Below are 26833 nucleotides of genomic sequence, written 5' to 3' on the forward strand. Positions count from 1 at the left end.
AACCATTATACTTAGTGAAATAAGCCAGTCCCCAGAAGACAGATACCATATGTTTTCCCTGATCCGCAGTAACTAATAGAGTGCCTAAAATGTAATGTTTAGGTGTGAAATGGATAGTCTGAGATTTGATGATTGTTTATAGCTCTTGTCTTTTCCATTGAGGAACAGTGGGTTTTTTTTTTTTCTTTATACTATTTTGAACTCTTGTACTTAGTGTAGGGTTAGCTATACAATCATTAAGTAAACTGAAAATAGAGCTTTGTAAAAATTAAGAATGGGAATGTGAGAGGAAGTAGGGAGAAGGTTGGAGTTTGGGCTGGAAGGAGGGTAGGAGAAGTGCCACTATGTTCTTCCATCTGTATATATGAAATATGTCTAAAATTTCCAGTAAATCTTGGACTTTGGTTTTTCCAGTTTGGGCCCAACCGAAAAAATTGAAGGACCTATGTCTCTCATCTTACAGAGACACCAACTAATCAGGCTATTTGGATTATATTAGAAGTACTGTCAAGATGTGACGTGGTACTAAATTTTAAGTTTCTGTAATGGAAAATGCTATTAATACAAATGTTTGAGAATTAAAAAGTCTAATGATCTTGTGTTACTAGACATGATAGTTATCCTAATGAGAAAGCCCCAGAAGCCTAAAGGGTTAAATACTTGTAAAATCCTACAGGTGCTTCAAAAATACTGTGAAGTAAGCAAGTGCCTCTTGTTGGTTGATGAGTTTATAATTTTAAACATAGAAACTTAAAGTCTTTTGTCATCCACAGTTATATATGATTTGCTGCTCATACAACTAAAGTGTTGTTGGTTCTGTGTTTAGCTGTCCTGCTATAGATTCCTATGGACTTTTTCCAGCCATTTCTATTGTATTCAGTACTTTGGGATGGCTCTGTAAACAGATGAAGCCAATAATGTATTAACAGTACCAACTGAGAGAAAGTGTGGTTAATTGAGGTTACTAAAAACAAAAAGCAATTCAAATCAATTGGCAATTTACAAAAAAGAGTTAAGATTTTAAAAGCTATTATTAAAATTGCTATATTGGTCTAGTATGCTATGTTATATGTGTGTACATATTGTATGTCCACATGGGAAAATTTTATTAAGAATTTTATTTTAGGCGGGCGCCGCGGCTCAATAGGCTAATCCTCCGCCTTGCGGCGCCGGCACACCGGGTTCTAGTCGCGGTCGGGGCACCGATCCTGTCCTGGTTGCCCTTCTTCCAGGCCAGCTCTCTGCTGTGGCCAGAGAGTGCAGTGGAGGATGGCCCAAGTGCTTGGGCCCTGCACCCCATGGGAGACCAGGATAAGTACCTGGTTCCTGCCATCGGATCAGCGCGGTGCGCCAGCCGCAGCGCGCCTGCCGCGGCGGCCATTGGAGGATGAACCAACGGCAAAAAGGAAGACCTTTCTCTCTATCTCTCTGACTGTCCACTCTGCCTGTAAAAAAAAAAAAAAGAATTTTATTTTAATTGGCTTATAGATAAGATTGTCCATAAATTTAAGCTGCTAAAATTAATCAAAGATACATTTTAATTCCTGTGACCTGAATCTCTGTATCATATGTTTTATACTTGTTGGTAGAAAGAAACTAAAAACATTTTATATGTTTGTGCTTAAGTTTACTGGTTAAACAAACTACACCATGTTAGATATGTAAGAGGTGTTTCCAAATACATGATTCTTAAAATTTATAGAAGGCATTGGACCTTCTGGTAAATGTTTTCTTAAGTTGTTATCTAATGGTTGAAACTGTTTGCTAAGTATTCATGTGATATTGCTATTGTCAGCAAGCGATCTAGGACTTGCTCCCTCATTTCTCTATTCTAAGCCCAACTTGTTCTTTCATTTCTCTATTCTCTTCAAGGTAGGAAACGAATTCTATTATGAAGGAATCTGTAGGATGCACAGTTTAATCTTTAGACCTTATAAAAGAGATGGCTAACATTTTTCTGTTATAGCATAGCCAAAATAAGAGCTTAAATTATAATTTCTTAACTAAATTTACTTTGCCATCAGCGAGGTAAACAGTAAATAGAAAAGACCTCCCTTTCAAAACAAAGGGAAAGAAAGTTTTAAAGTGAAAATATAATTTTCCTCATGGACATTGTCTACCTTAGAAAAACTACTACAGAACATGCCTGTGACTATAGACTTGTAGTTCAGGCCACCGAAGATTAGAGATGGGAAACGGGCACTCCCTTGACTTGCATCCTCTGGTCTGCTTTAAGACAAACCAGGAGGAAAAGAAAGCTAGACAGGAGAAGCAATGGGTGGCAGGCCTATTAATGGCTGATCTGTACAGTGATCTGCCCTCAAAGAGACCCAACAGGCCAGTCCACTGCAGTGGCTTTCAATGTGGTAAGCCTGGGCTTCAGCAGAAGTCAGCTTGTGAAGAGCCCTGGCAGCTCTGCCAAGAGTTGGATCACTGGAAATGGACCTGCCCTGGAGTCGAAGGATGCCCAGGTCAGAGCCACAGATCTTATTGGCTCTAAGCTGAAAAGCCCTTCACTCAGCCCAACTTCCAAAATGACCACTGCAGCTGAGGGGATGGTCAAGTAGGGTCAGCAACATTGCAGGCAGAACTGTAAATTTCTTGTTAGAGATGCCACCTGCCTTTACCTGGCCAGCTCTCCTCCCAGGCCAGCTAAGTAATGAAAGTCAACAGGGTGCCTTCCCCCAGGAGGTTCATACCTCCCTTAGGATGTACTCCATGTGAAGAGATAACTAGGTCTGGGCCTCTTAACTTACAAGGCCTAAAGCCCAGCAGATTATTCTGAAGCCCCTTCTGTCAGGTTCTATTTGCCTCTCAATCAGAAAACTTAATTGTAGCTTAGACAGCACCTTTCTTAGCTCCTCTAATAATGACTCTGTCCTTTGTTCTAGACCCTGTCTAGGGCACTTGGGCCTCATTCCTTCATAATCATTACCTCTACTCTACCACCAATGGCTCTACTCCCAACATGTGTGTACTGATGGTCCTTTTCCCCACTTAATGCTGTATAATTGTTCAGACCTGGTTAATGCCACTCTTAGGATCACTGGTTACTATCCTCACCCTGTCTTTTATGACCTTGTCTAAATATGATCAGAGTCAGTGAAACTTGGAAGGCTTCCATAGCCTTGGCAACTCATGACGGGAGCCTAGGGTGGTTCCTGGCACCATAAACTAGAGTGTCAATTTGTTGGGTCAACAACAGAAGTCACTGTGCACTTGCTCCTCATGTGGGATCTCTGTCCTTAATGTGCTATACATTGTGATTTAATGCTATAACTAGTACTCCAACAGTATTTTTCACTTTGTATTTCTATGTGGGTGCAAACTGTTGAAATCTTTACTTAATATATACTAAATTGATCTTCTGTATATAAAGAGAATTGAAAATGAATCTTGATGTGAATGGAAGGGGAGAGGGAACTGGAGAGGGGAGGGTTGCGGGTGGGAGGGAAGTTATGGGGGGCGGGGAGGCATTGTAATCCATAAGCTGTACATTGGAAATTTATATTCATTAAATAAGAGTTTAAAAAATAAAGATACAAGAGGGACTCTTCTAGGGAACAGTTTACTTGCCAGGAGTAAGAGATAGACAAGCAAGGAGACGTTCTTTGACTAGGTCTACATCCTGTTCTTGCTCGGGACTGCTGTCTGCCTACAATAGGAGCAGCCACGATGTCTCCTCAAGGGAATGACTTACAGAAGAAACGCCTAACAAATGAGAAAACAAAAGGAAGCAAGGAAGTCTTGATGACATTACTGGATTCTATGGTCAGCTATCTCTACATTCAGCATTGTGAGAGACATTACTTATTTTGCTTGTTCAGATCAATATTAGATAGGTATTTTGTTGGGACAAAAGATATTCACTGATGTGCTTGCAACTTTTTTCCATTTAGGCCTTCCTATAAAATTGAAGTGGTATCTCAAAAAAAAAAAAAATATGTGAAAATTTTATGTCTTAAATAAAATTTTTAAAAAGACCAGCTTTCTTTCAAATATGTAAAAATAAAAGCATACAAACAATAACAATAAAAGTACTTGGAAATATTATAGTAAACTTTTAGGATAAAATCAATAATGAAATAATAGGTAATATATTTTAAGCATTTACCAAAAAGCTGAAAGATTTCTTGTCTCTTTATACTTTTATCTCAAATCTCATATTAGTCTTATAAAGTGTATCCAACTACCTGTTCAGATTAGTAGATTGTGGTACAGATTGTTAAGCATCCTCAAAGGTACTAACAATAGTTAGGAACTCTCACCTACAATACTAAACCATCTTTGGTAAACTCTAATGTCTTATAAGTGTTAAAGATAAAATCTTTTTTTTTTTTTTTTTGACAGGCAGAGTTAGAGAGAGAGAGAGACAGAGAGAAAGATCTTCCTTTTTCCATTGGTTCACCCCAGAAGTGGCTGCTGCGGCCAGCGCGTTGCAGCTGGTGCGCCGTGCTAATCTGAAGCCAGGAGCCAGGTGCTTTCTCCCGATCTCCCATGTGGGTGCAGGGACCCAAGCACTTGGGCCATCCTCCACTGCCTACCTGGGCCACAGCAGAGAGCTGGACTGGAAGAGGAGCAACCGGGACAGGATCCAGCGTCCCTACCGTGACTAGAACCTGGCGTGCCAGCACCGCAGGTGGAGGACTAGCCTAGGGAGCCATGGGTCCAGCCTAAAGATAAAATCTTAAAACCTGCTGGAGAGAGACAAAAGACTTTTTTTATGAAAAATAAGAATTAAAATGACATTAATTTTTAGCAGTGCAGATGCAATACAACAGTACGACATCAAAGTGCTGAGAGAAAACAATTTTGAATTTTGAATTGATTAACTCATGAAATTTAGCATTCAATTGTGATGGTGTAATAAGAGGCAAATAGAATGTTAACAGAATGACAAAAAGATTACTGCTAGGTAATCTTTTTTTTTTTTTTAACAGAAGTTAAAGCCTGAAGCCAAAATACATAAGTGTATGTTCAATGCCTTTATAGTAATATCATTTCAGTGTTTTATGGTTTATATATGTCTTCATCAAAGGGTAATTGAATAGTAAGGAATTAGACTGAAAAGTATATGTCAGATTTGAATTCTAGGGGATTTTGAATACTAAATTGACATGTTTATTATATTTAGCTATATAAGGGATGGGGGATGCTTACCACAACCTGTACTGTATGTTTAATAGTTCAGTTTTGCAGATAAGGAAGCTAAGACTTGAAGTGGTTAAGTAATTTGCCCAAGTTATATACTATTTGGTGATAGAAGAGACCAGTTTGGCACACAGTCAATTGCTCAATACATAATTGTTGGAGGTATGTTTGTCTGCAGACTCTATGTCAAGGCACCTCTTGAGGCTAATAAGGAAAACAGTTATAATAAAATGTAAGCTTAAAAATAAAGCAGTACTAAGGGAGCACAAAGGATGGCTGTCTGAAATTATTATTGGAAGGAGTATTATGAAATTTTTCTCAATGCAGACAACTGATGACCTTAATCATGATATATAAGGAACAATTTGTTGAATATTTGAAAGGGTAATTTGAATCTCTCCCAAGAGGCATTTTGGCATCTTAATTAAATAAAACTCTGGTGGCCTGGAATACCTCCAGGTATCCAGATATACATGAATCTAAAAAAAAAAAAAAATGAACATTGTTTAATAACAAGCCTAGAATGTAATGAACCTGAGGTACATGCTAAATGTTTTACAACACTTTTGCAACATTTTAAAAACTGTTATTTCATTAATATTTTTTTATCAGATGACATTAGAAATCCAATAGGACTTCTAGAGAGAAACAGAGGTAAATAACAAAATCAGTGTCAGTTACAGGGGGAAAATTGATCTCTTTGTGAAAAAAAAAATGTAAGTAGTTAAGAATTTCTTTTCTCCTTTTATTTAGGGAAGAAAATTATTTCAGAGCTTGGATATTTCTGAAAGACTAAAATTTTTGCTTACTCTGGGTAAGTTTCATGCAATTGATAATCTTTCAAAAGTAAGTATAATCTTTAACAACTTTAGTAATCATGAACATTGAAGATGTGTTCTTTTGAAATAGTGAAATATCTCACTTTTCTTCTGGGTTCTTATCACTGGTAAGCATTAAGAGGACAGCTTAAGAAGTGCCTACTGAGATATTACAGCAGAGGTTACTTTCTTCACTAAGGCTTATTAATCTGGTTGAAAATAATCTTAGTTTCATGATCTGGCCAAGTAAATCAATTTGTGAGATCAAAGTGTGAGAATATAAAATTACATTCTCTGTAGTAGTTTACTTTTAGATAATAAATTGTAACTTTGGGCTATTTTTCTATTTGTGATAAATCATGTATGAGTAAAAACTCAAGAAGAATATTTATTTTTCTTATAACAAGCTTATATATTTTCCGTAAGTATAGATGCAAGCATTGTAATTCAAATGAATAAAAATTTGGGTAGTAAATTAAGTATGTGTGTTAATAAAGGATGGAAAATAGCAATAGAATGCTTCATGAAGAATAATGACACATTAGTGTCCAGATTAAGAGAATTTCCAAATAAGAGCATGTGCAGAAAAGTATCAATAAATATTAAAACCGTATTGAATTCTAAATAGAATTGCATAAACTCTTACCAGATTTACCACATTTTATTACAAAGATAATGCACATCCAAGGAAACAGCAAAGGATGACTCAAGTGCTTGGGTCCCTGCCATCTTCATTGGAGGCCTGGATGGAGTTCTGAGCCCTGGCAGTTGTGGGCATTTGGGGAATGAACCAGTACATGGATCTCTCTCTCTCTCTCTCTCTCTCTTTCTGTGTGTGTGTGTGTGTGTGTAAGTGTCTGTGTCTGCTTTTCAAATAAATTTAAAAATTAAAAATATTTCTAGAATTTAAATCCATGCATAATTATTCATAACAGGCATTTTCCATGAATTTTTTTAAGAACTCTTGTAGTTTCGTAGAGAGAAGGGAGAGAGAAAGAGTGGGAGAGAGGAGCCGGTGCTGTGGTGTAGCGGGTAAAGCTGCCGACTGTGGTGCTGGCATCCCATGTGGTTGCCAGTTCAAGTCCCGGTTGATCCACTTCCACTCCAGCTTTCTGCTATGGCCTAGGAAAACTGTGGAAGATGGCCCAAGTCCTTGGGCCCCTGCTCTCATGTCGGAGACCCGGAGAAAGTCCTTGGCTTCTGGCTTTGGATTGGCTCAGTTCTTGTCATTGCAGTGACCTGGGTGTGTGTGTGTGTGTGTGTGTCTCTCTCTGTAGCTCTTCCTTTCAAATAATCAATATTTAAAAAAAAATAAAAGTGGGGAGAGTCAGAATACCTTTACCTTTTTTGAGTCATTCTTTTACATTAGTATTTACCCTACTAACAGTATCTATAATTTAATTAGTGTTTGAGATTCTTTATTTTTATCAAAACAGCTAAGAGATGTTAACAAAATCATAATCTTCTATTCCGCATTCCCAAACTGCATTTCACTATTTTAAAAGTATTGGTCAAAATTCATTTCCTGGTTAGTCTAATAGATTAGAAATGCATCATTTATTCATATAGTTTTTCTGTTTTATAGATTGTGTAGATGACACTATTACAGTTCTGGCTGAAGAGCATGGGTGTCTGGACATTATAAAGGTTTGTTCCTCAGTGTCTTAGTTCATTTGTGCTGCCCTATCAAAACACTTGAGGCTGTTTAAATAATAGAAAGGAAAGATTTATATTCTCACATTTCTGGAGGCTAGCATGTCCAAGGTCAAGCCACTGGAGGTTTCAGTTTCTGGTAAGAACTACATCCCATGAAAGAGAGGAATGCTGTGTCCTCATAGAGTATCTAGAAGAATACTGAATGAGTTTTTTTTTCCAATATTTTTTTTATTTATATAAAGTGAATAAATCTCATATATACAGATTTAGGAACATGATAATACTTAAAAACCTTAAACCAATCCACAAAGATAGGAACCTTTATGATGCTGGAAGGCCCAATCGCTTAATGCCATCACATTAGCCCTTAAGTTTGAAAACCTGAATTTCGTAAGCAATACATCCACTCCAAGGCAATCTGTTAATGAAAATTTGTTTATTGTGCCTATTTGGGATCTATCAGCATGTTATTTTAAAGCTATGTTTATTTTTCATTATATATTTGCTTTTTCAGAGCAACAAATTAATATAAATTTGTGGTTAATTTAATAGTTTTTTTTTTTTAATCAAAACCTGCTAGAGTAGCAGACATTTCAATAAAGTTTAAAAATTTACTTTCTCAGGACTGGCGTTGTAGTGTAGGAGGTAAAGCCTCCATCTGTGGCACCGGTATCCCATATGGGCACCAGTTTGAGTCCTGGCTGTTTTACTTTTGATCTAGCTCCCTGCTAATGTGCCTGGGAAAGCAACAGAAGGTGGCCCAGGTGCCTGAGACCCTGCATCCAAGTGGGAGACCTAGGAAGAGCTCCAGGTTCCTGGCTTCAGTCTGGCCCAGTCTGGCCTAGCCTGGCCACTAGGGCCATTTGGGGAGTGAACCAACAGATGGAAGATCTTTTTTTTTTCCATCTCTCCTTCTCTCTCTGTAACTCTGCCTTTCAAATCAATAAAATAAAAATCTTTAAAAAAATTATTTTCTCTCTTCATTTACCAGGAGCTTCCTGAAAATGTGATAGATCTTTTGAAAAAGTGCCTCACCTTCCACCCTTCAAAGAGGTTGGTTTTATTAAGAGTTTGGGATTACTGTTAGATCCCTTATGTAAAAGCAGTTAATTCTATTTCTTATTGTAATATTTATTGATTAAATACATTTACATATATAGTAGTACATAAATGATATCAGTATCATAACTATGTGTGACTTAAGACATTAATTTTTATTAATAAAAGAAAAAATATTAAATGATTAAACAATGGTCAGAAAATTAACATACCAAAAGAGGTTAACCAGCTACTTTCTAGGCTTCAAATAGAAACCAACTAAATTGCAGAGTATAGATTCTCCTAGAGTCAAGGAGAATATGAAAGAAATGAGAGCAAAAGTGTTGACAATATATATTATAGCAGCGAGCTTGGATAAATGGTCAGGTAAATTAAAAATTATTGATAAAATTTCTTTGAAGTTTTATTAATTTATTTTCATTTGATGATGTGACTGAGTCATAAAGATATTCCTAAATTCCTTGAACATATAATGTCTAAAAATAATGTGCTCTAGTTTGTCTTTTGAAAAACAGCTGTTTCAAGTCATGTTAGAAATAGAATATTGGTATTTAAATCATAGTTTTCAGTGAAATCTTTCCATATTTATTCACAATCATTTGATTGTTTTATAGAGGTGTAGATGTAGACTCTGCTGCAGATAACTTTATTATTTTCTGTGCAAATGCGTTACTTAAGACTTGTAACTATCCCTTTGAATATTTGCCATTATTCTAGAAACATTGTTAAAACTATCACTTATGACATGTATTTTAAATATGCTTCTCAAGGCCAACTCCAGATGAATTGATGAAGGACAAAGTGTTCAGTGAAGTGTCGCCTTTATATACCCCCTTTATCAAACCTGCCAGTCTGTTTTCATCTTCTTTGAGATGTGCTGACTTAACTTTGCCTGAGGATATCAGTCAGTTGTGCAAAGGTAATGATAAATAAAACAGGTAATAATATGAACCAGGTTTTTAAAGTAAATCCCATTATCCTATTTTCAATTTTGCATTTATCAATTTTAAACACACACAATTAGTGTAATTTTATGAATAATTATTTGGGAAATTAAGAGAGTATTCTGGAAGTACTTAAAACAGCTGAACTAATATTTTAATTGTTTAACCTTAAATTATTGTTATTCCATGTAACTTATTATCCATGAACTATAAAAATCATGTTATTGAAAGAAAGTCCATACTATTATGTTTTTCATGCTAAAGAGAATACAGGTTAGCATCTCTAATCTGAAAGTCCAGAATCTGGAACATTTTGAACAATGACATGATGCTATGAAGCATAGCAAAAGGAGCACCTAATTATGCCAGAGACATTACAAAATCACTTCTCAGAAGAGACATCTATTGCCTTGAAATACGAATGACAGGACAGTTTGTGTCAATTGCCTACCCAAGTGCTTCCCTCCTCCCATTCTTTTCCTAATATAAAGGGCAAATATTCCAATTCTATGTCTCCAATATAACTGGTAAAAACTCCAGACTTTCTATTTTCTAGACTCCCTCACTACAGGAAGTAGATTTGTAAACTAGAGTTGTCTAATGGAGGCCAAATGGAAGTCATCTGGGACTCAGGGTATCTTCTAGGGAATTAAAAAAAAAATTAAAGGAAACAAACAAACAAAAAACCACTTTCTTGCATAGTAAATGCACTGTAATAGTCATTTGCCTTCTCTTCTGAATAAAGGAAATGGTTCTAGAATTTTGCCAGACTTAGGCCCCTGAGCAATTTATACCTATGCTTTAATTAAGAGACTTGAATACATTGTTATTGTGTAATCTATTTTTACTAGAATATTATCTTTAGCCTAGAGCATTCAAACTATTACAAAGGACAAGTCAGGATCTGCCAGTCACTGCATCCTTTCATGGTGAGAGAAAGGAAACACCCAACTCCAGATCATTCTAGCCATTCTCTTCTACCTCAGGGCAGGATGCACTTGGGAAAAAAAACAGACCAGACACACAGGCTCATTAAAAGATTGAGATCTAATCATAGGACTATAGAATGCTTTCCTTCTCTCTCCTTCCCTCCCACCACACAGAAAGCTATTTCCTTTTCCTCTGTCAGCTACGGTCAGATAACACTCCTAGTTAACTAGTTTCTACTGATGGCAGACCTAGAGATAAAACTCAGAAAACTCTTGAGTTCCCCCATGACTGGGTACCCCTGAAGTTTTTAACTCTCAAGTTAGTCCATATTCGACTTCCAGCAATTGGCCAATTATAGTTCAAGTTTTACTGCCCCATGACTGGTTCCTGAGATGTTTTCTGCTGATGAGTCTCTGCTCTAGGTCACCATGACTCTAATTTTCTGTCTGTCCCTCCAATCTTGGAGGCAGTGGTTTGCCCTGTGTTCTAACCTCTCTTATAATTCAAGGAAGAAGTGTTGATTTTGCAGTCTGTTTAGCTTTTGACTTGTTGGCATTGAGTGGTGATTTAAAGCGCCTTATATCCAAAACCAGGAATAGGAAGTATGTTCATTTTTGTATTTTTTTTAACTTTTATTTAATGAATATAAATTTCCAGTATACAGCTTATGGATTACAATGGCTTCCCCTTCCCATAATTTCCCTCCCACCCGCAACCCTCCCCTCTCCCGCTCCCTCTCCCTTTCCATTCACATCAAGATTCATTTTCAATTCTATTTATATACAGAAGATCAATTTAGTATAAATACTTCAACAGTTTGCACCCACATAGAAACACAAAGTGAAACATACTGTTTGAGTACTAGTTATAGCATTAAATCAAAATGTACAGTACATTAAGGACAGAGATCCCACATCAGGAGCAAGCGCACAGTGGCTCCTGTTGTTGACCCAACAAATTGACACTCTAGTTTATGGCGCCAGTAACCACCCTAGGCTGTCGTCATGAGTTGCCAAGGCTATGGAAGCCTTCCAAGTTCCCCGACTCTGATCATATTTAGACAAGGTCATAGAAGACAGGTTGAGGATAGTAACCAATGATCCTAAGAGTGGCCTTAACCAGGTCTGAACAATTATACAGCATTAAGTGGGGAAGAGGACCATCAGTACACACAGGTTGGGAGTAGAGCCATTGGTGGTAGAGTAGAGGTTATGATTACAAAGGAATGAGGCCCAAGTGCACTAGACAGGGTCTAGAACAAAGGACAGAGTCATTATTAGAGGAGCTAAGAAAGGTGCTGTCTAAGCTACAATTAAGTTTTCTGATTGAGAGGCAAATAGAACCTGATAGAAGGGGCTTGATAATAATCTGTTGGGCTTTAGGCCTTGTAAGTTAAGAGGCCCAGAACATGCCTGTGACTATAGACTTGTAGTTCAGGCCACCAAAGATTAGAAATGGGACACGGGCACTCCCTTGACTTGCATCGTCTGGTCTGCTTTAACACAAACCAAGAGGAAAAGAAAGCTAGGCATCAGAAGCAATGGGTGGCAGGCCTATTAATGGCTGATCTGTACAGTGATCTGCCCTCAAGGAGACCCAACAGGCCAGTCCACTGCAGTGGCTTTCAATGTGGTAAGCCTGGGCTTCAGCAGAAGTCAGCTTGTGAAGAGCCCTGGCAGCTCTGCCAAGAGTTGGATCACTGGAAATGGACCTGCCCTGGAATCGAAGGATGCCCAGGTCAGAGCCACAGATCTTATTGGCTCCAAGCTGAAAAGCCCTTCACTCAGCCCAACTTCCAAAGTGACCACTGCAGTTGAGGGGACAGCCAAGTAGGGTCAGCAACATTGCAGGCAGAACTGTAAATTTCTTGTTAGAGATGCCCCCTGCCTTTACCTGGCCAGCTCTCCTCCCAGGCCAGCCAAGTAATGAAAGTCAACAGAGTGCCTTCCCCTAGGAGGTTCACACCTCCCCTAGGATATACCCCATTTTTGTATTTTTTATAGAATGTGAGCTGTTATTGTCTATTGAATTTTAATAAAAACAAACTTTAATTTCTGATTGTTTTTAATTTGACATTAATAGATACAAACAGTGATTACCTGGCAGAAAGATCTATTGAAGAAGTTTATTACCTTTGGTGTTTGGCTGGAGGTGACTTGGAGAAAGAGCTTGTCAACAAGGAAATCATTCGATCCAAGCCACCTATCTGCACACTCCCCAAGTAAGGAAATGAAAACTTCTCTTGAAATGATACAAATCTAGAGGAGAAGGCATTTAGATTAGCAGTTAAGATGCCTGCCTCCTATATCAGGGTATGTGGATTCAGTTCCCACCTCCAGCCTCTGACTCTAGCTGGCTGTCAGTGGAAACCCTGGGAGATAGCCTATAATGGCATAAGTAATTCAGTCTCTGACACCCATAGGAAAGACTTGATTGAGTTCCAACTCCCAGATGTAGTGCACTGGCCATTGTTGGCATTTGGGGAGTAAATCAGCAGATGGGGATATCTCAATCTCTGTTTCTCTCTTAAAATAAATTAATAAAGAACATTTTCAATTTTAGATTTTAGGATTTAGATTGAATCATGCAGACAACCATAGAAATCATCTGCCCATCATATTTTTCTTTACTTGTTACATTTTTAGGTTATTGGGATACACCATTAATTTTCTACTATTTTCCCTTTTAAATTGATTTTTAAATATTAACGTTAACTATATCATTCATCATTAAGTAGAATATCAGAGATACCACAGTGGAAAAGTCCAAGAAGAAAGGATTTGAAGTATATGTAGATTCTTAATATTCTAAAAACATAAACAAATTTACTGTATGTGTTAGTCAATATTCTTTCTCCTAAGAAGTTACTATCCAATGTACTTTATCTTTGTTCATTTTTCACCTACATAAACTTTCTTGGGAGTACATTTGGATAATGTTGGGAGAGTAAATTTAATACTGAATCTGCATGAATAGAGTTGTAGATAACATCCTTGTATTTTTAGAGTGCATTATAGTTTTATGATGTGTTCACATTAACTGAAGACACCTAAAAATTAGGTTTATTTGGAGAAGTTGCAACCAACAGTTTTATTTTAAATTAACCATTTATCTAAAATTTACTTCTTTCTTGATGAAAGGAGGGAAGTTTGATTATATTCTTAGAATCTTATCTGTGAAATTCATGAACTCTTTATGTTAATAAATTACAAAATGTAAAAGTGAATTCTATTTTCTAGAAAAAGTAAATTGGATATTTGTGCTCATTATAATAATTATTTTTGAAATCTCTTTCCAGTTTTCTCTTTGAAGATGGTGAAAGTTTTGGACAAGGCCGAGATAGAAGTTCACTTTTAGATGATACCACTGTGACATTGTCATTGTGCCAGCTAAGAAATGTAAGGATGGTATTTTGCCAAATTTTCTTCAGATTTTTTAAAATTTAAACATTATAAATGCACATTAAGCCTTGTGTTTCTCTCTGATTTCATATAATAAATAAGAGCTTCTTTAAAATATATGTCCTAATGTGGAATTGCTAGAAAATAACATATATCATTTCAACTTTATGTTGCCTAATTTTTAAAAAATGATTGGATCAATTTATTATTTTCATCATCATTAGGTAAATGCTCTCATTTCTCAGTTACTCAGTAACTCTTGGTGGTATCCAATTAAAAAATTGCTATTTTAATGGTATAGGATTGTGTTTTTGTATAATACTAATTTTAATTCCTGATTGTTTAGCAGTTGTGAGTCTTCATACTTTATACCTGTTTGTTTTTTAACTTCTTCTCTACATTTGCATTAGTCAGTTTGTCTATTGGATGGTTTCTTATTGATTTAAGGACTTCCAAAGATACATTATAGATATTATCTTTGGGGGACTATATCTTGTAAAGATCTTCTAATTGATTTTTTTTTTTAAGTTTTTGATTGTATCGTAATAAATAGATTCTAAATTTTTATCAGTGTTTTAATTTATATTCAAATATATATACATATACATAATTTATTTTTTATTTGAAAGAGTGATGAGAGAGGGAGAGACACAGAGGGAGTTGTCTTCCATCTGCTGATTCACTCCCAAATGCGTCCAACAGACAGGACTGGGCCAGGCCAAAGCAAGGAGGCAGGAATTCCATCCTGGTCTCCCCCGTGTATAGCAAGGACCAAAGTACTTGGGACATCGATCACTACCTTCCCAGGTGCATTAGCAGGATGCATTCTAATATGAAATGCTGTCATCCAAAGCGACAGCTTACCCTCCTGCATCATGACACCCACCCTTATAGTCAAATATATTTTATTTGATAAATTTTTCTTTTTGTAATTTATTTAATATTATACCAAGGTTATAATTATTTTTCTTTAATATTCCCTTTATTTTTTAAGATTTTAAGAATTTTATTTATATTTAGTTTTTAATTCACCTAGAATTTATTTTTGAGACACTTGTGAGCAAGGCATCCAGTGTCATGTTTCATTGAAAAGAAATTATGCCCTTCCTCAGTTTAGAATAGTTTATATTCTTTGTTTTCATTTAAAGATCTATTTGTTTATTTGAAAGAGTTACAGCAAAAGAGGTAGACACAGAGAGAGAGAGAGAGCTTCCATCCACAGGGTTCACTCCGTAGATGGCCTCAGTAGCCAGCACTGGGCCAATCCGAAGCCAGGAGCCAGTAGCTTCCTCTGGGTCTGCCACGTTGGTGGTAGAGACCCAAATGCTTAGGCCATCTGCCACTTCTTTTCCTAGGCTATTAGCAAGGAGCTGGTTCAGGGTGGACTAGCCGGCATATGGAGTGGCACCGTATCAGTAGCTTTATCTGCTATGCCACAGCGACAGCCCCACTCTTTGCTTTTTTGATTTATGGTACCAACTCTTTGGTGTAAGTGTAGATGTATTTGTGGGCTCTTGTATTATGACCTGTGGTAGTTTATCCCAACATTGGCCAACACCACACTTGAATTAATATATAGCATTATATGAAGACTGGATATCCAGCAAGGGAAGATCTTCAACTTATTGTTTGCAAAAAAGACTATGATTAAGATATTTCTTGCTGTAGTTTCTAATTTTTTGTAATCATCTGATTGAGTTTCATAAATAAATTTATAGAATGTTAATTTATGTGTCATTGACTAGGTTAATTTATATCTTTAAAATATAAAATCCTGTTTCTTGAACATGCTATAGATATATCATTTAAGTTTTTTTTCACATCTTAATTTCCTTTTTAGATGTATGTATCAACTTTAAAATTTCTTACTAATATATATGTATGTACAGATAAATTTTTCTAAAATTTTATCTTGAAAATTTTCAGAAAAAGTTGAAATGGTTTTACAGTGGACAATGTATCATCTAGATTAGGAGTTAATATGATCTATTGGCCAAATCAAGTTGTCCCCATTTGTTTATCTGTTATTTATGACTATCTTTATGTTACATTGTTGCAAAGTTAGATAGTTGTCATAGATGCCATATGACCCACAAAGCTGAAAATAGTTATTATCTGACCCTTTATAGGAACATTTGCTAACTCAGACCTAGATTCAATAATTAACACTTATTTGACTTATCACACGCTATGAGCCCCTCTGTGTCATTCATCAATCTCTCATATTTATATTTGTTGTTACAATTCAAAGTATGAAGAAGATATTACTAAACTTCAGGCAAATTGTATTTCTTAAAATATAGACTATGACGTCAAAATAAGAGAGTACATAGCACATCAGTTTTTAATCAGTTTTTAGAGAGAAATAAGGCATAACTCCTGTTTTTTTTTAAATTCTCAGTGTTGGGCAAAATACTTTTCTTGGCCTTTTACAATTCAGGAAGTAACTTACATGGATGCATAATGGCTGTAGTCAACAGAAGATCAGTGCTGGCTACACAGAGACCTTCAATTTGTTTGTCAGTGCACATAGGAATAGGTACTTTTTGCCTTCCAATTGGAATTTAAAAACAATATCAGGAAAGATGGCATTAATATTAATCAGCCACATTACTAAGATATTACTTTAATACTGCCTGTGTAATACATTTTTTTTTAAATTCAGAGATTGAAAGACGTTGGTGGAGAGGCATTTTATCCATTACTTGAAGATGAGTGAGTATAAATACTCATTTTACATTTATTTTCTGTTTGTGTAGATGTATAAGAAGTTTGTACCTTTTATTTTTTTAAAAAAATTATGTAAGGTATACAAGTTTCATGTATTATATATATACAGATTTAGGAACACAGTGGCACTTCCTCTCCCCACCCCCCCTCCCACCCAGGCTCCAACCCATCTTCCTCCTCCCCTCACAATCCCACTCTTAATTTTTACAAAGCTCTATTTTCAGTTTACTTAATGATTGTATAGCTAACCCTACGCTAAGTACAGAGTTCAAAGTAGTATGAGAAAAAAAAATTGTTCCTCAACAGAGGATGCCAGGGCTATAACAATCACAGATTTCAAACTGTCCATTTCACTACTAAACACTACATTCCAGGTACCCTATTAGTTACCACGGATCAGGGAAAACATATGATATCTGTCTTCTGGGGACTGGCTTATTTCACTAAGTATAATGGTTTCCAGTTGCATCCATCTTGTCCCAAAAGAAAGGATTTCATTTTTTATTTTACAACTAAGTAGTACTCCATAGTGGGGATATACCATAATTCCTTTATCCAGTCAACAGTTGAAAGACATCTGGGTTGATTCCATATTGTAGCTATTGTGAATTGTGCTGCAATAAACAAATAAACATGGGGTAGAGATAACTCTTTCATATGTTGATTTCTTTTGGTTTGGGTAAATTCCCAGGAGTTGGATGGCTGGATCATATGGTAGGTCTATATTCAGATTTCTGAGGCATCTCCTTACTGTCTTCTATAATGGTTTTACCAGTTTACATTCCCACCAACAGTGGACCAGGGTACCATTTTCCCACATCCTCACCAGCATTTGTTGTTTGATTTCTTTTTCAGAGCCATTCTAACTGGAGTGAGGTGAAACCTCATTGTGGTTTTGATTTTCACTTCACAGATGGCTAATGATCCCGAGCATCTTCTCAAGGGGCTGTTGGCCATTTGAATTTCCTCTCTTGAAAAATGCCTGTTGAAGTCTTTTGCCAATTTCTTTATTTGATTATTTATTTTGTTGTTGTTGAGTTTCTTGAGTTCTTTGTAGATTCTGGATGTTAATACTTTATCAGTTGTGTAGTTTGTGAATACTTTTTCCCATTCTGTTGGTTGCCTCTTCAGTTTGCTGAGTGTTTCTTTTGCAGTGCAGAAGCATCTCAGCTTGACATAATCCCATTTGTCAACTTTGGCTTTGATTGCCCATGCTCCTGGAGTCTTTTCCAAGAAGTCTTTGCCTATGCCAGTGTCTTACAGAGTTTCCCCAATGTTCTCTGGTGTTTTGATGGTATCCCATCATAGATTTAGGGTTTTGATCCATTTTGAGTGGATTTTTGTGTAAGGTGTAAGGTATGGGTTTAGTTTCATACTCCTGCACATGAACATCTAGGTTTCTCCAAACTATTTGTTGAAGAAATTGACCTTGCTCCAAAAACTGCTTTTAGAGTTTGTATGTTTTTTTAGTGATGTATTTTCTAAACAGATAATAAAAATATATTACTTTGGCTTATTAAAATAGTTTACCTTTTTGCATTTACTTTGCTTTTATGCTTCTTTTATAGCCAGTCAAATTTACCTCATTCAAACAGCAATAATGAGCTGTCTGCAGCTGCCACTCTCCCTTTAATCATCCGAGAGAGGGACACAGAGTACCAGCTGAACAGAATCATTCTCTTTGACAGGCTGCTAAAGGTAGGCATTCTCATATATGAAGTATTAACAATAGCCCATATGCAATGAATTTTTAAAATTCTGTTAATTCTTATGGAATCTTGATGTCATGAGAGGACAATTCTTATAAAGCTTTCCAAATAGGCCAGCGCTGCAGCTCACTAGGCTAATCCTCCACCTGTGGCTCTGGTACCCCGGGTTCTAGTCCCGGTTGGGGCACCAGATTCTGTCCCGGTTGCTCCTCTTCCAGTCCAGCTCTCTGCTGTGGCCCGGGAAGGCAGTGGAGGACGGCTCAAGTGCTTGGGCCCTGCACCCGCATGGGAGACCAGGAGGAAGCACCTGGCTCCTGCCTTCGGATCGTTGAGGCACACTGGCTGTAAGCGGCCATTTAGGGAGTGAACCAATGGAAAAAGGAAGACCTTTCTCTCTCCGTCTCTCTCTCTCACTGTCTAACTCTGCCTGTCCAAAAAAAATAAATAAATAAAGCTTTCCAAGTATTTTTTGTAAAAATGACACAGAATTAGGGTAACATCAAAGTAAAAATGAAGTATAATAATATATGCGCAATTATGTTAAACAAAGGATTAGTATCTTTTTTTTTTTTTTTTTTTTAAGAAGACTTAAAAACCCATTGGAGGAAGCATGGCTGTTGAAATACGGAAGTAGATAAAGTAAATAATATAAAATCAGTTAGAAAATTTATTCAAATTGTTTTTCCTCACTAGCAATTAAAAATAGTAAATGAAAGTAAGGGCTTTTGCATACCAAATTAAGAAAGTGAGCAAAGGTACCCTGAAACTGGAACTGTCATTCTTTTGGAATAATTGTAAATGAAAACATTTTGTAAACCAATTTGAAAGCATACATCACAAAATTTGACATCCATATCTTTGTTTTAATAGTTCTCTTCTATAAATCTCTCCTAAAATACAAATTTATAAAAGGGCAAATTTATATGCAATATGCAGGAGTAGCTGTAATAACACTTTCTACAAGGATAATTGGAAGAGTTTATGGGAAAATGGAATTTAATGATGTTTATTTTGGTGTAAAGTAATTTTGAAATCCATGCATAGTTTGTTGATAATATGCATATTCCACAAACAGTTTGAAGACACCTCCTATATTCCTCACAGTTTTATAACATGCTTTCCATGTTACCTTATTTAACTCCTGGTACTATGATTGTCCACATGACTCATTCATAATCTACCCAAAGCACAAATACAAATGGTTTTTAAAAAGTAGAATCAGCTCTTCGTTTTAAGTATATTATGCATGCTTTGGTGAGAGTTGAGGCTTCCTATTCCACTGATTAAATATATAGGTTAGCAAGAACAGGCCTAATAATTGTAAATACTTTAAACTGTTGAAGATAACGATTTTGTCACTGGTATGTTTAGAACTGTCCAGATTAAAAGATGGCACTTTGTAATTTGACTATTTTCTACTTCTTTTTCATATTCTAGGCTTATCCATATAAAAAAAATCAAATTTGGAAAGAAGCAAGAGTTGACATTCCTCCTCTGATGAGAGGATTAACCTGGGCTGCTCTTCTGGGAGTTGAGGTAAGAAATCAAAGAGAAGGTTAGAAGCTGATTAATAGTGCTAAGATAGGATAAAGAAAAATATAGTTTTCTGATTATGTATTCTTCAAGTTATAGAAAGTATATAGTAAAATATGACCATTAGAATGTTTGAAAATTTTGAGTTAAACACAAGAAATGAATAAATTAGAAAAATATAATTGAAGATTTGTTATATTTTCACTGGTTAATATTTAATAGGACTCACACGAAATATCTTTATTATTAATTACAAAATTAGAATATTTAAAAAATGTCAGTCACAAGTAGGTGGGTAGCCTTGCTTATAATGGGTGCTAATTTTGACATATGATCACTTAGAAAGTGATTCTATATTTATGGGCTGGCACCGTGGCTCACTTGGTTAATCCTTTACCTGCGGTGCCATCATCCCATATGGGCGCCGGATTCTAGTCCCAGTTGCTCCTCTTCCAGTCCAGCTCTCTGCTGTGGCTCGGGATGGCAGTGGGGGATGGCCCAAGTGCTTGGGCACCTGCACCCGCGTGGGAGACCAGGAAGAAGCACCTAGCTCCTGGCTTTGGATCGGCGTAGCTCCGGCTGTGGCAGCCATTTAAAGGGTGAACCAATGGAAGGAAGACCTTTCTCTCTGTCTCTCCCTCTCACTGTCTAACTCTGTCAAATAAATAAATAAATAAATAGAAAAGAAAGTTATCCTATATTTAGAAAAATCTTTCAATCCAATTTATGCCTTGTCAAAATCACTAATGTAATATACTTGCTTTGGCACACATATTTTCTCTCGGCCACACATTTGTCTATGGCAGTGAGGAAAGGAGAGATGTCACCAAATGATTAGGGCAGCTTGCACTCCTAAGAGAATTCTGTGATTCCCATCAACATGGGCCGAATTGTTGCCAGGCTTTTTCATTTCCCATTAATTTCTTTGTTGTCATGTTTTCCTATGTTCTCTTATACATATCTACTACTTTTTTAATTTCTTCAACTGCTTTTCATCTTATTAAATTCTCTATTAGAATTTTCTTTTAACCCTAACCTCCCTTAATAAGAATTTACAAATATTTTTTGTTTGAATGGTTACTTTGCAAGAATAGCTATTATATGATACTATGCATCAATCATTCAAATTGCTGAGTCATATAATACTAATGTTCAGGAGGCTTTCTGGTGTCAGGATGTCCAAATGTTCCAAAGAAGTAGATACAGGGGCCAGTACTGTGGGCTCTGCTCTCTGCTAATGTACCTGGAAAAGCAGCAGAACATGGTCCAAATCCCTGGCACCCATTTGGGAAACTCAGATGAAGTTCTTGTCTCCTGCCTTAAGGCTGGCCTGGTTTGTGCAGCCACTTGGGGAGTGAACCTGTGAATGGAAGGTATCTCTTTTTCTTTCTCTGACCCTCCCTCTCTCTCCGTAACTTTGCCTTTCCAATAAACCAATAAATTTTTTTAAAAAATGTAAATCCAGCAAAATATGTGTGATTTTGAGTCCAAATTCCTGGTTCGTACTATACCATGATGGTAAAACAAAATAAAAATAACTTCTTCATGCTTGGTCCTATAGAACATAAACAAAATTTGAAGTAGTTTATTCAATTATTCCTTCAACAACAATAAAACTGAAAAATGTTAATGAATCCTTAAGTGTTTAATGATTATATGATATCAACTGTTTAAGTTATCCCAAACTTCTATTTCCTGGTATTGAGTTATCTCCTCCTTTGAACAGTTTATTTCATTTTTGCTTTCATTACCAATGTTAAAAGAAAAATTTCTTATACAATGACACCCCCTCCCAAAAATGTTTTATTTCCTCATGGATGTTGTTATTTATGAAGTAGCAATGACTGGAGAACAACAAGGCTGTTTTGTGTTGTACTTACTAGCTAATTGATTCATCTATGCCTCTTATATTCTGGTGTATATAAATAAGAGGTCTACCTCAGCAAAATGGCCCATTGTCACTTGTTGTAGACCTTCATATTAGATTGTCAGACATGTAGAGAAGTTCTTTTAAGTTGAGATATAATATAGACTTGAAGTGCTTATCTGTAGTTGGGTAGGTTTCAGAAGATAAATGTTTATAAGAGATATATTTTCCTCTACAGGTTAATACAAAATTCTAAAGTCCAATGCTCTAACACTGAAGGTTTTTTTTTGTTTTTATTTTTTAAGATTTATTTATTTATTTGAGAGGTATACATAAAGAGAAGGAGAGGCAGAGAGGGAGAGAGAGGTCTTCCATCCACTGGTTCACTCCCCAGTTGGCTGCAACAGCTGGAGCTGCACTGATCCAAAGCCAAGAGCCAGGAGCTTCCTCCAGGTCTTCCCACGTGGGTGCAGGGGCCCAAGGACTTGGGTCATCTTGTACTACTTTCCCAGGCCATAGCAGAGAACTGTATCGGAAGTGGAGCAACTAGGACTTGAACCAGAGACCGTATGGGATGCTGGCACTGCAAGCAGCAGTTTTACCCACTTAGCCACAGCGCTGGCCCCTGAAGTTTTTAAAGTAAACAAGTAAAGTTATGCGGAGAGTCTGAAAATCAAAAAAGATGTTGAGATCTGAAACACTCCTAATCCCAAGCACATTGGATAAGGGACACTTAGGTAACTTGCATTTTTAATTTTTTTAATGATATGATGAGTTAATATACTGTTTTTTTGCAGGGTGCTATTCATGCCAAATATGATGCGATTGATAAAGACACTCCAATTCCTACAGATAGACAGGTATGATTTAGATGCTTTTAAGTAACCTAAGATAATTCTACCAAATGTTTAAATTTTAGAAAAGCATGGAGAAAGTTTCTTCCTTTCATTATGAATATACAGTTATTGCTATATACATAGGTGTTAGAATAAGCATAACTCTAATAAATTAGAACAATGCTTTAAAGACTCCAAGTGAATTTTATTTTTTAAATGTATTTAATTTTTGTTTCTGTTTTAGCTTTTAACATCATATAGTTAATAAATACAGTTCTAAGAATATAATGATAAACTTTTCTCTTTCACTTTCTTCCCTCCCTCCCTTCCTCCCTTCCTCCCTCCCTCCCTTCCTCTCTATTCCCACCCTCTCTCTCTCGTTTCTTTCTTTTGTAGTTTTTGAGATATTTTTAATTTACATAACAGCCAAGGGCTTAATGCTCCATCAGACAAAATTTTTACCAAAGTAAAAAGGGAAAAAATCCTAGTTTAGTGAGGAATATAGGCAAGGACTATAAATAACCAAACAATAAATTTTAAAGTAATCACAGATCATTAAAACTATACTAGCATAACATTTCAGGTAAATTTTTTTTAATAGCTGTGCTTCATCTAAAGAATTTTCCCTTTACAGTAATAAGGTATTATTGAAAACTGCATTCACAAGGATACCTGAGAAAGTTTGTTTGAAAACAGAATTTAAAGATAGGCTTATTTTGAAATAAAAAACTTTTCAGATTTATGCCTGGTTTTTTTACATAATATGCATTCTCCAAGAACTTTTTGAAGAACTCTCTTACATATTTTTCAAATGAAATAGTCTGTTTCTACTGTTTAAATGGGTGTACAATTTTTTGATTAGTCCAGAAATTAATGAAAAAATTTAAATTCTTTAGACACAGGGATAATGCAGGTGTTCTATTCTGCAATTCATATTACAATCACTCCTCTTCCTTACTATTCTAAGAAATAAGAGTTTTAAGTATATTGGGTATCACTTTGACTTTTATAGTTGCACTTTATTGCTTTGCTGGTTTTCAGATTGAAGTGGATATTCCTCGCTGTCATCAGTACGATGAACTGTTATCATCTCCAGAAGGTCATGCAAAATTTAGGCGTGTATTAAAAGCCTGGGTGGTATCACATCCTGATCTTGTATACTGGCAAGGTAACTTTTTTACTTGTTAAGACTTTTCTTGGAGTTCTAGGAGCTTGGTGCATGATTGATAATATTTTTTTAAGATTTATTGATTTATTTATTTACTTATTTGAAAAGCAGAGAGAGAGGGAGACGAAGAAAGTGAGATTTTCCACCCACTAGTTCACTTCCCAAAAAGCTACAGGCTAAAACAGGAGCCAGAAACTCCATCTTGGTGTCCCACATAGGTGGCAGCTGCCCATGTACTTGGGGCATCTTCCACTGCCTTCTCAGGCACATTAACAGGGTGCTGGATGGAAACAAAGCAGGTTCTTTGATATGGGATACTGGATTGCAAGCTATGGCTTAACCCACTGTGCCATGTTGCCTGCCCCCTTTGACTGACAATTTTAAAATTTATAACAAAATTTCAAAGCGTCCTTGGCTTTGAGAAAAGTCAACACTGAAGCTCTGATTCATTTGTTCAGAGATATATGTGAGAGCTTTGGAAAATACCTGTCTAAATGCCTCATAGATGTCAAATAAATGATATCTAAAATAAAACAATTTTCCATAACATTGATTAGGAAGGCTGAAAGAATATTTATTGTTATTATAATGTTTATAGATTCATTTATTAATGCTTATGCAAATAATAAAATAATTCTGTGCAATCCCTCTTTTTAAAATATTTTGATATTGTACATATTCATGGGATACAATGTGATAATGTGATACATATATACAATGTCTGATGATTGAATCCTAGTAATTGGCATTTTCATTTCCTTAAACACTTATTTTTTTGTGTTTGGAGCCTATTGATTCCCCTCTTCCAGTTCTATATAAAGTATATAATGAATTTTGTAGATTATAATCATGTGATCATTCTGTAGAATTCTAGAACTTACTCCTCTTTTCTAACTGTGTGTTGGTGCACATTATCGAACTTCTCTCTAACACTCACTCCCACTCTTCTTGGCCTCTGAGTAATGACTATTCAAATAATAAAGTAATTTTATACCATAAGTAATTTTGGACTAATCAAGATTCCCATTATTTAGTGATTATAGTTTATGCTTAATGTTATTGTTACAAGTTAAAGCATAGAATATCACCCTAAACTGCTTATTAATTGTATCTTTTTTCCCTCTATTATCATCAGTACCTAGATGGTTGATTTTTAGCTTTTGCCATTATTATTTTTATGATCATTGAAAAATTCAATAATATGAAGCCCATTCCACCCATTCCTATATCTAAATGTGTTGTTATGAGCAGCTATTTGTTTTTAAATTTATTTATTTATTTGAAAGAGTTATAGAGAGGAAGAGGCAGAGAGAGAGAGAGAGAGAGAAGTATTCAGTCTGCTGGTTTACTCCCCAAATGGCCACAACAGCTGGAGCTGGGCCAATCTGAAGCCAGTGGCAGGAGCTTCTTCTGAGTCTCCCACGTGGGAGCAGGGGCCCAAGGACTTGGGCCATCTTCTACGGCTTTCCTAAGCCACAGCAGAGAGCTGGATCAGAAGAGGAGCAGCCAAGACTTGAACCAGCACCCATATGGATTGCCAGCACTGCAGGCGGTGGCTTAACTCACTATGCCACAGCGCTGGCCCCCAAGCAATTACTTGTATCTCAGTTCTCCATCTTTGGCCATAGTTAAAGTGAAACTAATTTTTTTCCTAGTTCTGTCCATTTATGAGGTATTGTGAATCTTCCTAGCAGCTATAGAGACTCATGTGCATTCTTTGAGCATAAGAACATATGAACAAAATTATTATCAATAAAGTATATACAATATATTTGTATATCAGTGCAGTGAACCATTTTCAAAAATATTGTTTCATAATCCCAAAGGGAGACAAAAACATATTAAGCAAGTCTCCTTGTCTTAGATGAGAAAATGTGCTTGAAGATAGCTAATTAACAACTTTGAACAGGGCCAGAGATGGGACCATATTCTAAGCCTTCTAACATATTACCATTTTCCCATTAAAATATTTCTCTCTTCAAATCATAATAATATTGATAATAACTGATTTTTATCAGACACTTAGTATTAACAGACAGTATAATTTACTCCAGCAATAACTCAAGAAGTAACATGAGGAGTCTCCAAAGAGTTCACGGAAAATGTGTATTATGGAAAGGTTTCAATTTTTTTTGCACCAAAATAATCTTTTCGTTTCATTTTCTATAAACTTTGCACATTTCTGGGTGGATAAAACACATAATCTATAAATCTGTTTAGAATTAATGCAGAGAAGTGAATAGGACAATAATATGTTTGGTTCTACTAGATTATATTCATTTGTCTCCTTTTTCTCAACCCTTTTGCATCAGGTCTTGACTCACTTTGTGCTCCATTCCTGTATCTAAATTTCAATAATGAGGGTAAGTCTGTTTTATTTGAATAATCATTGTACATGTTACCCTAAAATGTTGGATTCAAACAAAATTTTTTGTTATCATTTTAAGGTTGTTGCTCTCGCCTTGTAGATACTGTATAAATTTTTCTAAAATAATCTGTTTGACATGTTTTAGAAGATGTGGAGGATATTCTTTTTTTTTTTTTATTGGAGAGTTTCAGTTGTGATCAGGCTGTGACTAGATAATTAGTGGGGTCTGGACTGACTATCCCAAATGCATTTATCTATTATGGTGACCATTTTACTTCTCTAGAGGTTAATTTTAGTCTAAGAATACATTTTTCTTTTGAATTTATTTCTTCATCTGAAAGGCAGAGTTACAGGAAGAGAGGGAGAGATAGAGACAGAGACAGAGGCAGAGAGAGAAAAAGAGAGAGAGAGAGAGGTCTTCCATCTAATGGTTTACTCCCCCAAATGGCACAGACTGGGCCAAGCCAAAACCAGGAGCCTGTAACTCCACCCTGATCTCCCATGTGGATGGTAAGGGCCCAAGCGCCTGGGCACTTTTTTGCTGCTTTCCCAGGCATATTAGCAGGGAGCTGAAATAGATGTAGATGAGAGAGCTGGATTGGATGTGGAGCAGCCAGTACTGGAACAAGAGCTCTGAAATGGGTTGTTGGCATCAGAGACAGT

The 26833-nt window shown here is 36.1% G+C and overlaps 1 protein-coding gene across 2 annotated transcripts in view; it reads left to right on the forward strand.

The window, feature by feature from the left end:
• Positions 1–26833, forward strand: part of TBCK (TBC1 domain containing kinase) — a 259648-nt gene that overhangs the window by 73473 nt on the left and 159342 nt on the right. For both annotated transcript variants that reach the window (XM_062199774.1, XM_062199773.1), the window contains exons 7-18: positions 5905–5965; positions 7555–7616; positions 8617–8678; positions 9455–9603; positions 12641–12779; positions 13857–13956; positions 16625–16674; positions 18258–18387; positions 19836–19934; positions 22596–22658; positions 23676–23802; positions 26115–26165. In XM_062199774.1, the coding sequence (XP_062055758.1) occupies positions 5905–5965; positions 7555–7616; positions 8617–8678; positions 9455–9603; positions 12641–12779; positions 13857–13956; positions 16625–16674; positions 18258–18387; positions 19836–19934; positions 22596–22658; positions 23676–23802; positions 26115–26165 (1093 nt within the window). The remainder of the gene's footprint in view (positions 1–5904; positions 5966–7554; positions 7617–8616; positions 8679–9454; positions 9604–12640; positions 12780–13856; positions 13957–16624; positions 16675–18257; positions 18388–19835; positions 19935–22595; positions 22659–23675; positions 23803–26114; positions 26166–26833) is intronic.

This window comes from Lepus europaeus, chromosome 8 (assembly GCF_033115175.1).
Source record: "Lepus europaeus isolate LE1 chromosome 8, mLepTim1.pri, whole genome shotgun sequence".
In the NCBI taxonomy this organism is placed as follows: domain Eukaryota; kingdom Metazoa; phylum Chordata; class Mammalia; order Lagomorpha; family Leporidae; genus Lepus; species Lepus europaeus.